Source organism: Ciconia boyciana, chromosome 7 (genome assembly GCF_034638445.1).
Source record: "Ciconia boyciana chromosome 7, ASM3463844v1, whole genome shotgun sequence".
NCBI classification, from domain to species: domain Eukaryota; kingdom Metazoa; phylum Chordata; class Aves; order Ciconiiformes; family Ciconiidae; genus Ciconia; species Ciconia boyciana.
The window spans coordinates 50,372,335-50,385,957 of NC_132940.1; the positions used below are offsets into that span (position 1 = coordinate 50,372,335).

At 36.3% G+C, this 13,623-nt stretch overlaps 1 protein-coding gene across 4 annotated transcripts in view; it reads right to left on the reverse strand.

Annotated features, from left to right (window-relative positions):
* The window catches only part of SLC9A9 (solute carrier family 9 member A9), a 254,648-nt gene that overhangs the window by 151,460 nt on the left and 89,565 nt on the right, over positions 1-13,623 (reverse strand). For all 4 annotated transcript variants that reach the window (XR_012043292.1, XM_072866766.1, XM_072866763.1 and 1 more), the window contains one exon: positions 8,658-8,763. Coding sequence is in view for 3 of the 4 variants with exons in the window: in XM_072866766.1 (XP_072722867.1) it covers positions 8,658-8,763 (106 nt within the window). In the remaining variant the exon portion in view is untranslated. The remainder of the gene's footprint in view (positions 1-8,657; positions 8,764-13,623) is intronic.

Genomic DNA, 13,623 nt, shown 5'->3' on the forward strand with positions numbered 1-13,623 from the left:
AGAGATCCAGTTAGTCATTTGTCCAGAACTGTAGCTCACAGTCACTGAAATCCCTAAATCTTTGTCAAAGATTTAAAGTCATGCAAGTCAGTACCATGGAGCAACTCTTCCTATGCCTGTTGTGGTCCAGTGCTGGTCTACTTTGATCTGCAACTTCTAGGTCAGGTTTTGCAAAGGCAACCACCCATCTAAGCCTGGTACTGCTCAAACTGAGCTCACAGAAGCCTCAGTTCCTCCAGTTCTGCCAAATCAATTTACGTAAAGACAGCTACTAAGAAAGGGTCTGGGGGCAGCACCCTGTGTTTCTGGCAGGATCTCAATCATTTTCTGAATTCAGATTCATTACCTGATTGTAGTGCACCACTCTTTAGAACTGGCTGTCCTAATTCTGATACTTTTCACAGTTTCTTTACAGTTCAGGAGCGCATTTTGATGTACTGCTTAAGGATTTCGAACATAGATATACCTAACAAAACAACATAAAACTGCAAAATTGCACCAGAGAAAAATAATCAGGTTTTCCTCTGCATCCCTATGAGTAAACAAGCTTTTCTTCCCTCTAAAGAGTCCTAGCTACAGGTTTATGTATCACTGTCATGATCTGTATTTACACAGTATGCCATGTCTTGGTTTCTCACCGTCTTGTCTTTTCTCACTCTTGCTTCTTTTTTCTAGCCATGCCTTCACAATCTCCATTTGTTGCTTTCATCAGTTCAATTTCTTACTTTCTCTTTCATCCCCATTTCACCATCTCTTCCTTAGAAATCTATATGCCACCTATTTTCTTTAAGCAGGAAAATGTTGCATGTGTTAATCCTTTTTACCTTTTTGTCATCTGTCTGATGGCACATGTGTTTGTATTTCCCTCTTTTCTTCTTTGGCTGGACGCATCTCTGTGCATACTTTCTAGAATAGTTGGCAAGGAATGAGGCTTATACACTTGTGAATAAGAAGTACATAGGCTGAACAGTTTTATGTGTACACTAAAGCTATTAATTGTGTGTGCATAAGGGCCCACTTATGAATAGAAGTTTCTTTTTTACACTATTACTTACATACTGATATGCCTAGGATGTGTGAATAACATCTTGTCTGCACTCAGATATGTGTTGGAAATAAATAGAACTTAAATGAGTTTCTTTTTCGCTGTAGTGGCTGAAATAGTATAGTAAAAGACACTGAGAAATTGCATGAATACATGGTTAAAAAAATGCCTAAAAATACAAGGGCAATAGAGAAACAAACATTCTTTTTTAATGTGATGACTCAATACTGAAGCAATCATTTTTTGCTATTTACTGACAGTGCCTAATAAATCTCAGCAGGAGGTATGGGATATAAGCTGACAGACTTCACCATATTCTTAGACTGAATGAACTCCCAGTTACCGACAGATGAGGAGGAAAGTGAAACAAAGACAAAGTATCGGCTGATAGGAATGTCTTTGCTTCTTAATTGACTACACAGGATACAAAAGGTTTTGAGATAGTACGTATGGAAGCCCACGACATCACTTTTAAAGGCCACTTTCTGACTACAAATGCAGTTTAAGAGAAAGATAGATGAGAACACTCAGCTGTCTTTCCTTTGCAAAAGTTGTCATTCTGTGGGTTCAGGGATCAAAGTGTGGCAAAATCTATACAGAATAATTCTCCAAAAATGGAAGAGCAAAGGATCCAAATTAGAGACAGTCCATGACAAAAGAAGAAAGCTTAAAGTAATCGTAAAGGGAGCCTCAAATCTACTGAGATATGTGTCAAGGAGACACCCATCATAGTTTTCAAAGCTGATATTATTTCCTGCAAATCCCAGCTCCCAACTTCATTATTCAGCAGCATAGTTACAATATCTTTTCATGTCCTTTAGAGAATTGCTGATTTTAATATATAATAAACAAGGAATCACAATTAGAAATTGTGAAAAGTAGGAAAGTAACACTTGCAGATAATGGATAGTTACCTCATAGGGCCAATGACCAAGTTAACTGAAACATAAACTGAATATTTGTACCTATATTTGGTGTTTGTCAAATGTCTGTTTCTTCAGTCTCTGTTCACATTTTACTCCTGTGTAAACTACCTTCAAGTTTAATGACATAATAACAGAATTAAAACCACAGAAGTAATAAAAATACAGGTAAACAAATAACTAAAACTAGAAAGGTTTAAAGGTTCTTATTAATTTTCTATTTCAGATCCATTTGATCAAAAGAGTTTCTTATATTTTGAAGAGATCTGAATTGAACTAAAATTAGTAATATCATGACTGTACCTATCAGTAAGAATCACCAGTGCGACAGACGGAATTCTCTTGACTTCCTAAGGCAATTATGGGGATCACTGTCTGAGAAATGTCAGCCTTACAGGGTGCTCAGCACAAACTGAACGGAACTCTGGCTCCTGAGTTATTTCCCCTGGAAATGGATACTGTTTTTCAATAAATTTGTCTCAGTTACCTTTGCTGTGTTATTTTAGAAAGCCCCATACAAGCTTCCAGGAGAACTTCTGCCAAGAAAGAATGGTTTGAGCATGATATTAACTTGTATAAGGTACTGCTAGACTAGAATGAAAGTCTTTTGAGCAGAGAAGAAGTATGCTATAACATGTGTTGGTTCATGTCCATTCTGGAAATACTTAAGAGGAGCCATGAAACCACTTTTATAAGGGATTTCCTCACTGGGCACAGCAAAGCTGACCACCACCTTTACCAATTTATCCTGCCCCTTTTCCCCTCAATACTATGCCCTGGTATCACAAACACACTGAATAATTAGAGTTCCTCCTTTATACTTTATGCTACTGTAGCAGATAACCTCTGTTTACACTAAAGAAAGAAAGACAAAAGCAAGATGAAATGGGCAATCTCCAAACTATTTGTCATAAATTTCAAACCTTTTAAACTATTAAAAAGGGGTCTGGATTCTATGGACAGTTAATTTATCAAGCACAGATATGGTGTCATATGCAGTAGCCAGATCATGAAAAATGGACTTGAAATATATCTATTGTTAGAGAAAAATTCTATTCCAAGAACCTTGGAAAATGAAATTTCTTCATCATGGTAAACTGCTTGGTAAATCTTTGAACCAATCCATAGAACCTTACTACATAGAAGGGGGTTGCAGTACCCTTCTACCAGCAGATTTTTGGGGGGCAAAAAAAAAGAAAAAAAAAAAAAAAGAAAAAAAGAAGGAATGTACCTATTTATTCCAGACCATCTTATCTGGCCAATAGAGGCTCACTGAATTCCTGAAACAATATTGCATCTGTGAGCGTCAGTGGCAATATGCATCGCACCAACAACTACTGTTCTTATCAGCAAGGGGTCATACAATAATAGGATCTGTTACGCTTCCAGTTCTTACCTAGTTCTAAGAATTTAGCTTTTCGGTGCTGGTCCTAGACTTTTGCAGAGGGAGCCTTACAGCCTGCTGTGCCAAAATCTGGGCATGCCATTACCTAATTTTTGCTAATAGGCATGAATGAACTTTGTGGGATCTAAACAACCAATAGATACTTTACAAAAGAGGCAGGATATCCATTTCAAAACAATCCAGTATTTTTGTTTATTTTCCTCTTCACCTTCTTCTGAACCTCCAAGGTTATCATTTCTTCCTTTACATACAAGGTACTCTACTTAAAAATGGTAAGCCAAACTTCACAAGAAAACTGTGCTTGCAGTATTACTTTCCTCTGCCCAGAAATACCTATACTTCTAAGCCTTCTAGGGCAATTAGCATTTTGATATGGGAGGTCTTCATTTCATATGTCAGCTAGTTTCTGTGTCCTCTGGCTTCACTGCCATGTGATCCTCAACCATGCTTTTTATCTCCAGGATTTCCACTTCATTCCTGTATCAAACTGTTCTTGATTGCATATAACAGAGCTAGTAAATCCATTCCTTGCCACATGTCACACGTCACAATGTCACGTGCTGTGTCCCCTGGCTGCCACTCACTTGTTTTGATTACTTGTGAAAGACACTGCTCTATGTTGATGTCCCTGCTGCTCATGTGACTTCCACACTATCATCTGTTCTAGGAAGGGGATGAAACTCATCAGGCCCACTGAGCGCAATGGTACAGAGCCGGCAGAGAAATTAAGTCATGGCTTTCACATAATGATGTGAAAGACACATAACACTTCCGACATTGACTACAATGGAAACATCTCTCGTGTAATGTTCTCTTAGACAATTTGTTAGCAGGGAACACGTATCAGTATTCATTACTGCTTTCCATATCCTGCACTCACTGAGCACTCAGCATGAGAAAGATTAAATAGCTCTGCCAAATATACTGTCTCAATGCTAATAACCTGTTCAGCTACTTTTAGGTCACATCTCAAGCTATTCAATGCTTTTTCTACAACTTCTTCCACACTTCCTTCATCAAATTTCTCTGCAAATTTGCGAAAACTATGCCAGGTCCAAACCTACAGCAGGTGCACTCAAAATATATGTGGATGTTTTCTTCCACAAGTGATATATCGTATGAAGACAGAACAATGAAAAAATAATGAAAGTGAAATAAGAGGTTAATCTTACTTGCTCAAAAGTATCCATAAATTATTAATTTTCAGCCCGATTCTACAGTCTTCATCACACACAACTCCAACTGAAATTACTGGGATGTTTCTCAATTTTGATCTTTAGAATGTGGTCCACAGCTAGTAAGTGCCTAAGTACACAGGCAGTCCATTGTATTTGTCTGTAAAGTACTACCTACAAGCCTAAGCCATGATAAACATTCCTGGGGCTGAAATCTATGAATGAAATAGATCACCTTGAACATTGCGCTCTATAGCATGAATGCCTATGCATATCCGAAGCTGAACAAACTGCTGCTTTATGATGTTCAGGGAATTGGATGGCAGAAGGTTAAATTTATAGCTAAGAGAAGAGCTTTACGTGTGCTGGAACATTTGTAAGCTAAATTTTGTTGTTAATATTTTTGCAAAAAAGCCGAAGAAGTTGAAAACCCAGGAGTTAGAGGATACAAACAGTGGTAAAAAAGCTATAATCTGGAATCTTTTATGAAAATATTCACTACATCTTAGATCAACCCCCAAGAAAGCAAAAGAAGTCATTCTATGCAGTATGTATTATGATACAGCGATACAAGAAACATAATCTTAAATGATATTCTTTCATTCTGGAAGCTACAGAATAAATTCAGGTAAACTTCTTGGTGATGAAATACAACGTATCTGAATAATTGAGAATGATTTCTTTCTTAAAAATTGTAAAAATATGATTGGAAAGATCTTTTCATAAAAGGTTGCCATAATCTGTTGTCTAAAATTAAATTCCAAATAGTGAAACAATCTGTGATCGTAAAGACTATAAGCATATTTAAACACACTCAGAAGAAGCTCAGATATCTTATTTTTCCTACATATGTTTGATTTGTTTGTTTTAATGTAAGCATATATAAAATACTTCTACAGATACAGCTAATGCTGTAAATAGACATAGAAAGCTGACACAGGTGCCAAGTCAATTTCCTGGAAAACAAAGTATGTAGGAAATATTCGTGGCATAATTAGTCATGTAAGTTCTTCTGGGTAAAAGCAGACATGTTTAGTCATCTAATAAGTATTGTCTTCTAGGGCTCTGTCATTATTTTTCTTAAATATCTTGAATCCTTGATATAAAACAGGCTTAAAAATTACTCATTTTGAATATTTAAATCCTCATTTTCTTCCAAAATGTTTATTTTCTGTGAGAATTCTCACAGACTTTCTATTAAAAACAGACTTTTGTCTGAATAATGAAAAGTTGTAAGCAACTCTGCAAGTTACTTATATAGGAGAAAATCCTTGTTACATCTACAATACCCTTGCTTATAGAGGCCTTGGTGTGTATGAGCTCTCCCAGATGCACAAAAGCTTGTCAGCATTTCTGCAGCCACTACTGTCAATTTGATTCACAGTGAGCCCTCCTGCACGGATTATCTTAAAATAGCACACTATAAATGAAATATTGCAATTATCACAAACACCCAGGTGTTTGGTATGGCAACATGGCCAATAGGAGAGTTGCTAATTTGGCCAGGAGAACTTGTGTGCTTGATCAGTATTTTCTGAGGGCAATTGGCCACTGCGTCTGTACATACTGTTGCAGCAACACACAGATCATGTCACTTATTAAATCCATATGATTAAATTCATATTAAATCCATATGAAAAATGTAGGGGTAGCTGGTCCTGCTGCAGTCCTTCTTAAACTAAATGATAAACAGCACAGGAAAAATAGAGGTTGGAGGGAGAACCTGAAGGAAAAGAGAGATATCAATATAAAGCCTTGTTGGCAGACAGCCATACTACCTTCACCTTGCCAAATTGCCACCGCCAGCCATAAGGGCCTTCCATCTTTTCTCTGCCTCCCTTTCCTGCAGTGAGTCACTCCTGCAGACATTAACTTGGTTATTCTGTTAGTTGATGAAAGATACTGTGTATTCTCTTATTCCATTTTCTGTTTACCATTACAAAGTGTAGAAAATGACTTATTATTGCTTTTCCAGATTTGTAAACATTATTCTCACACCTTTTTAAATAGTCCCCCATTACTGTAATTATGAACATGTTGTGTTTGCACCATCCGGAAAAATAGTATGTGTTAGCTGTTCTTTTCTAGTGACAGAAAAATAATATTCTTCATTTAAACTCGGTTTGGTTTAGAGGGGTGTTAATGCACTGAAGCTGACATTATTAACCGTGTAACTTTACTTGAAACGCTACAGGAAGGAAGATCATGTTAGGTTGCAGAAATGTTGTATTTGTGCAGAAGCTCATAATTTAAGCCAGAAATTAATGAAATGTGAAACTGATGATGTCATATATTCTCTTCAGTCTCTACAAATGATTAAATATATTACAGAAATCAATGTATCAGTCACTGAATATATAGAAAAATACACTAGCTTTCCAGTGACAAGAGATTCTATAGTAAAAAAGAGTTGTAATCTCCCACGTACAGCAAAGCAAACATGAGGAGATACCCAGCATTTGCATCAGGCATCCTTCCTATAGATTTCTGTATCCATGTGCAGACTGAGGGGCATGACCTAGACCTGAGTACTAGGAAGAGTAGAGGTGAGAAACTCATGAATCATGTACTATCTGATAGTACTTTTCTTTCTAGATTTGCTTTGCAGTTGAGTTGCACCTTTGAAGAGTTCCATGTGCTTTGACATCACAGTGACTGAAAACTACAGACACTTAGAATATTTTGGGTCTCCTTGAGCTGCTTGTAGCCTAACCGTTCCGCAGTCTATAGGAACCTTGCACTAACAGATGCAGAGTCTAAATGAGCTATAAATGCCTAGGCCTTTATTAAACAAAGCCAAGTGAGAGAAAAAAAGAATCTCAGACTTTCTGTCACCTACATGCTTCTTTCTAATTGTAATAGCTGCTTTAATGCTTTTCTATCTATTCTCTCTACTGAGGTTTCTATTCTTTGCTTAGTTTTCCTTTTGCGCATTTTATTCTCTGATGTACTACATGCTTTGCTAAGTGACGCATCCCAACCGCAGTCACTGAATGTGACAGCCATGCTGCCTCTAATCATGAAATGCTGTGCTCAGACACTTGACAGAGTTTGAAAATATTACTCTTGCTCTAAAAACAATGTGAGGACTTAAGCGTAGGTGAATCTAACTAGACTTATAATTGACTGAGAATGAGAAATTAAATAGGAATACTAATTTTTTGTATAGTGAAACAATTTTGTTTTGTTTTTTTTGCAATTCAGCTATTATAAGTTTCTCCATGGAGTTTCAGACAAAATATAAAGCTCATTTTTTAATGACTGTAAACTCCGTAAAAGTCTGTTTTTCTGAAGGATAGTTCAGAGTACAGTTCAAGGAACTGTATTTTAAGGAGAAAGGTGGCACTGAATTGGGGCTTACTGTGAAGCATCTTCAAGCATTCTGGAAAACTGAATTTGATTTTGCAGAGTTCTGTTACTTTTAAGATTATCTGAGAGGATTATTTGTATTTCTAGCAAAGCTCCAGGAAGCATATAATACATGTAGAGTGGAGTTAACTTGAGATCCTGTTAATCATGTACTTAGCATCTGTGTTTTTAGGACAGCACATACTTGTGTGATTTTGGCCCATAATTTGTGATCTGTTTGAGGATTCCTGGGAATAAAAAGGCTATATATAAGTTTAAGATAATATTATCAGCTGAAGCTTTGTCAGATTCAATAGGCAGAAGTAGATAAACTGAGCTACTGTGTACCACTTTGTGGTTTTAGCCTTGGAAAATAATAGATTGTAAAAAATAAAGAGAACCTGTCTCTAATTTTATAGTTATCCTATGTCCTAGGTGCTCACTCAGCATTATTTTTTCAAGATATCCTGTTTAGATGAGAAAAGAAATCATATTAAATTAAATTTACACATTTTACAGAATATACTGCTTTTTAGATTGAAGAAAATGAACTAAAATTGCATTCTGGATACACAGTTGCTATTAACAATATTGGAATTCTGGTGTTTAACAAACAAAGAACAACTCCAGAACTACTTCTCGGTAATGAAATCTTCAAACGTTATACCTATACTTGCACAAACTGTATCAGTGAGAATTATATCAGCAGTTAAAGCTTGTAATTATCTCACCAAGTAAAGAATGGAGGTGAGTGTACTTACTATGTCAGCACGATAGCCACAGCATCATTTAGGACACTCTCTCCAAACAGGAATGTGTACAAATCTGTATCCACATGCAGCTCATGGAAAATAGCAAGGACTGTCACTGTATGGAGACAAAGCAAAGTGAGTTTGTTATTTTCATATTCCTCCGGCAGTTCAAGAAATAAAGCAATGTCAGAATACGGGTTTTGAGAAACCCTGTCCTATTTATTACCTAAGTGGATAACGGTAAGTTAAAAGGGATCAACTGAAATATATAAGATCCTTAAATCCAGCAAGTCTATGAGTTTTGGTGCTTCAGCTGAGTTAGGAAGAAACTTTCCTTCTCACAGAGAGCATCATGCATAAATGAAAATGTCACAGCATATTTTACTGTGCATAAAGATCTTTGATCTTGTGATCAGGGAGAAATAAGGGTGCTGAAAAGACTTGGGTTTTGCCATAGACTTTGTGTGTGATGAGAGTAGCAGTTTACCTATTTTAAGAAGGATAGAATAACACTTATCCATCTGTTATCCATGTTCACCGAGGAACATGCATAATAACCTTATACCCTGTCCCACCAGCAGTGTAATCACTTTCACCTAAGTGTAGCATATCTGTAGTCATGAAGCCCTCTCATCCAGACCAGGATATCTGATACTTGTAACCCATTTTAAGGTTCCTTCAGCGTATCATTAATTTAAGTCCCTTCCTTCTCCCTGAGTTATATGCTATATTTGCTTTTTAGCTTACCAGTTCAATAGAAGAAAATAGTGTGTTGAATTTAAATTGAAGTTGGGCAAATCATTTAGACACACATCATCAAGGGCATTTAGACACTTGGCTTATATTCAGGTAATTAACTCCTATAGATATTAAAGGACTCCTTAGTTGTTTTATGCCTCAGTTTCCTTACCTGTAAATGAGGGATCACAATCCTTCCCAAGATCTACCTAGCACTCTATTAGATCCAAATGAAGGCGGCTATCTATGTTCTGTGTTGATATTATTATTCTCTCCTTGCATGGATGAAGCAGAACTTTCTCTTCTCGAACAGAATTTAACATAAAAGCCCCCAATTATTTCTATGTTTAAAAATTACATGGTAACTCACTGCTTCACTGGTGCTCATTCTAGTCCGTAATCATGCAATTGACTCAATCCTCATAGCCCAGGAATCACAAAGATTAGGAGTGCCTCTGGGATGCCACGTTAACATCTGACATTTCAGAAATGAAAATTATATACTTTTACATTGAGATGACTGCTGATAATTCACACAAAAACATGAACAGGTGATTATGCTTTGTCTTAATAACATTTATTGGAACTTTGAAATCATTACTGATAAGATTTTCTAAATGGTATTTAAATATCTGTGTAATCTAAAAATCAGTTTATAAACCCAAAATAGATTCTCAGTTCTCCTGTGAGATTTTATGTCAGTGATCTCTGTTAATGTGTTATCTTTGAAGAATTTTGGAAGTGTTATTCTACAGAAGACAATTTAGGAGATGTGTGTAGCTGAACATTTGCTGATATAGCTATATTTAAATTAGGTACTTATATTTAACCATCTTGGTAACTTCACCCATCTACTCCTAGTGCAGTTTTAGTTTAAACTAGGAAGAGTTCTTTCCCCAGAATAGCTCAAAAGTGTAGGAAGAATTTCTATTGGCAAAAGATATTTTCTTGGTTCACCAATATCTATATTCAGGTTTTTGCTTGATTAGCCACGCTCCTTAATGTGCTAAATGTGGACCCAATTTAGTCTCCCATTCTTTGATGTCATTGGCATAACAACAGACTTGTTTTCTAAAACTATTTGCCACTTCCAGCTTTTGCTTATTAGCTAATTAGTTGGGGCTCACATTAATAGTCTCTGTGATAATGATAGAAGGAAAAGAAAATAGTAATCAAAGTCCAGCGTACTGTTGGTATGTATGTGTAGCAGGCCAAGCCAATTAGACAGATGCCTACACATTCCTTTCCTTTCTCTTGCCCCCTAAGAAAACAGCAGCTTTCTCTTCTTGCTTTCTCTCACATCTCTCCCCCAGAAATCTGACTTAAAATCTTTTCAAATGAAAGCAAAATAAAGCAAGCAACACAGTGATGCATCAATTGCCTCTTCTGGAACAGAATCCCCAGTTCACCCAGTTCTCAGAAAGTATCTTCCATTTCAAATGTTTCTCCCATTCCCAATGGAGGTTATTGGATCTTTACAGCATTGCCTGTCCCTGACTGAAGAATTCTGGTCTCTGGAGGAAGACCACTACCACTATCTGCTCTGTCCCTATGTCTGTCTGGCCCAAGACACAGCAAGCTTCAGCCATACCACTGCTGACAGATATTTATCTGATCTGTTTTTAAAGAACTGAAGTGATGCTGGTTCCACATATCCCAAGGGAGACTAACCCGCTCTTCAGTATTCATGCAATTTATAAATGCAGTTATTCCTGAATGTCTAACCTAAATCTCCCCTCCTGCTCTTCAAGTCTGTAATTTCCATTCCTAGCCTAATGAGACATGAATAATTTGTCACGTTTATTCCCTTTTTCTTTCCAGCAACATTTTGCCTATTCAAAGACTCATTTCAGATATCTCCTCCCTAAACTGACTCACTTCTTTCCATCTTCTCCTTTCAGTAATGTTTTCTAGCCCTCTAATCATTTCTAATCAGTCCATGTCTTTCTTGAAATACAGTGCCCAAAATCAGATCCACGTGCTGTAGTTGACACTTGCTGTCAAGAAACGGAGTGAAAAGATGCTGTAGAACATGTGTTAATAAATCCTGGTTTCCTTTTTTTGCTATGTATTGGTACCGATGACTCATTTTCAGGACGTAAACTTGAAATCCTTTTCAGCAGTGAATGCTCATTTCTTATATTCTACCTATGAAGTTAATTATTTCTAAGTGTTGTTGATTTTAAATCATTGCAAGAATCATATTGAGTTCTAATCGTGTCCTTCAAAGTGTTTGCAATCTCCTCTCAGCATAGTATTATACATTAAAGAAGCATCCTCTATTGCATTAGCCAACTCGTTAACGAAAATGTTAAACAGCATCTGCATAAGAACAGAGAACTGCATAATCTTTAGCACATCCACCCCGTTTAAGAGTTCAATAAAACATTTTCATTTTGTTTTGCCATCCACCGTCTAGTCATTTCCTCAAGATCACATTTGCCTTCATTAATTACGAGAATCTATCGGTATAGTTCAGAATGGGCATATTAAAAGGGACTCTGCTATCGAAGAAAGTTAATTTAAATTACTCTCTGGATAGAATAATATTCTATGAATAGTCATCATTGTCCAAAGTAGTCACATCATGTTTTGTCTGATGGATGACTTTAAAACTCAAGAGAACTGATTTAAAAATTCAGTATTTGCTATCATATGCAACTGTAACATATCTAATCTGTGAGAACTTTCATATCTAAGTAAAGATTATAGATACCACATTGCAGTAAGTATGGCCTCTCTTGGCTTTCTGAAGACACTTTTGAGGAACAGTAAGTAGGGCTTGGTTTTTGTGTGGTAACTACTCAAAGACTTGTATAATTCATTAGCTACAGTATGTATTATAAAAATACCAAACTACTTTTCATTAAAGTACACAGCATCTCTTCATCTCTTATTTCAACCTAAGCATACGAGGCCAGAGATAGAAATAGGTAAAGAACTAGGTGGCTAGAAGGACAGGTAACTGGGGGACAGCAAACAAACATCTTTTGTGGCAGTAGAAAACTGACAGAAATAGAAAAAAACATGTATCAGAGCTCCTGACTCGGAAAGGGCTGTGAACTTCATTAAAAAATTCAGCAATGGGAAGCCTGAAATAATGAAGCATCTAAGATTTTCTCAGTACTTGTGCCAACAGAAATCTGATTGCTTCCTCCTTGAGTTCCTGGACTGAGGTAACATCTGTTAGATGTTAAGCCTAGCATGATTTTGGTTGTACCCACGTCAGAACAAGTGTCTGTGGAGCCGGTTTGTGAAAGATATTTTTTGACATATGTGGAAACAAATTGGCTTGTTATTAATTCCTGTAAAAAGTATGTATAACTGAAATATCAGCAAACTACAACAATCCCTAAGCTAACTCTATCCAATACTTCTTTGCTGTTATGTTTGAAAAGAACAAGGAAGCTCAGAAAATAAATGAGACCATTATATAAAGTATTGGTATTATTGTACCTCAATCTTCTGACTAGCACTATTAATATCTTTCATAGCTCATGGGCCCAAGTGCTTTTAGGAGGGCAGTATCAAATGGGAAGAAAATAAGATGAGAGAAATCTCACTTATATTTCCTATCCATTTTTCTCTAAAAATAACAATTCCAATTTTAATTATAGTCTCCTTTCCTTACTAATCAGTCATGCCACTCACAGATTAGTTCAGTGGTGAATAAGAAGAAAGCATAAAAATATTTTAATTAAAAACACCTTTATAAACAGTCTTATATAACCAGGGTATAAAATGTATTACCTTGCTGTATTTATAAATTATGCTTCTTAATGGAAAATCCTTTGATTTTATGAGAAACAGAAACTGCTCTTTCTGATAAATATCCAATTTTATCAATAACAACAGCAGTGCAACTCACATCTTCAGTTCAGCTGTAACCATAGTAACTTCTAATAGAGAAGAGCCTTGTGATTATCAATATGACCAAAGGTAAGGGAGTTCATATAGCTCAGAAATAGCTGTGCTTCAGCAAACCTTGTGAAGGTAAATCTGTTTTCTATGCTTGAAATGTCAAAAGTTAAAAAAAAAGAAGTGCTAAAGATACATGAAATGTCTTTGGATTGGAAGGTCATTGCACAGAATGTGTAATCACAACAGCTAAGACAAACTGTCAAAGTTGTACTTTTCCGTTATCTTTTGGTGGCTAAGGCAGAGGTCAAATCTTTTCATTCATGTGCCAGTTTTGTTCTGTCATTCACCTTATTCCATTACAACCACTGGCGCCCTG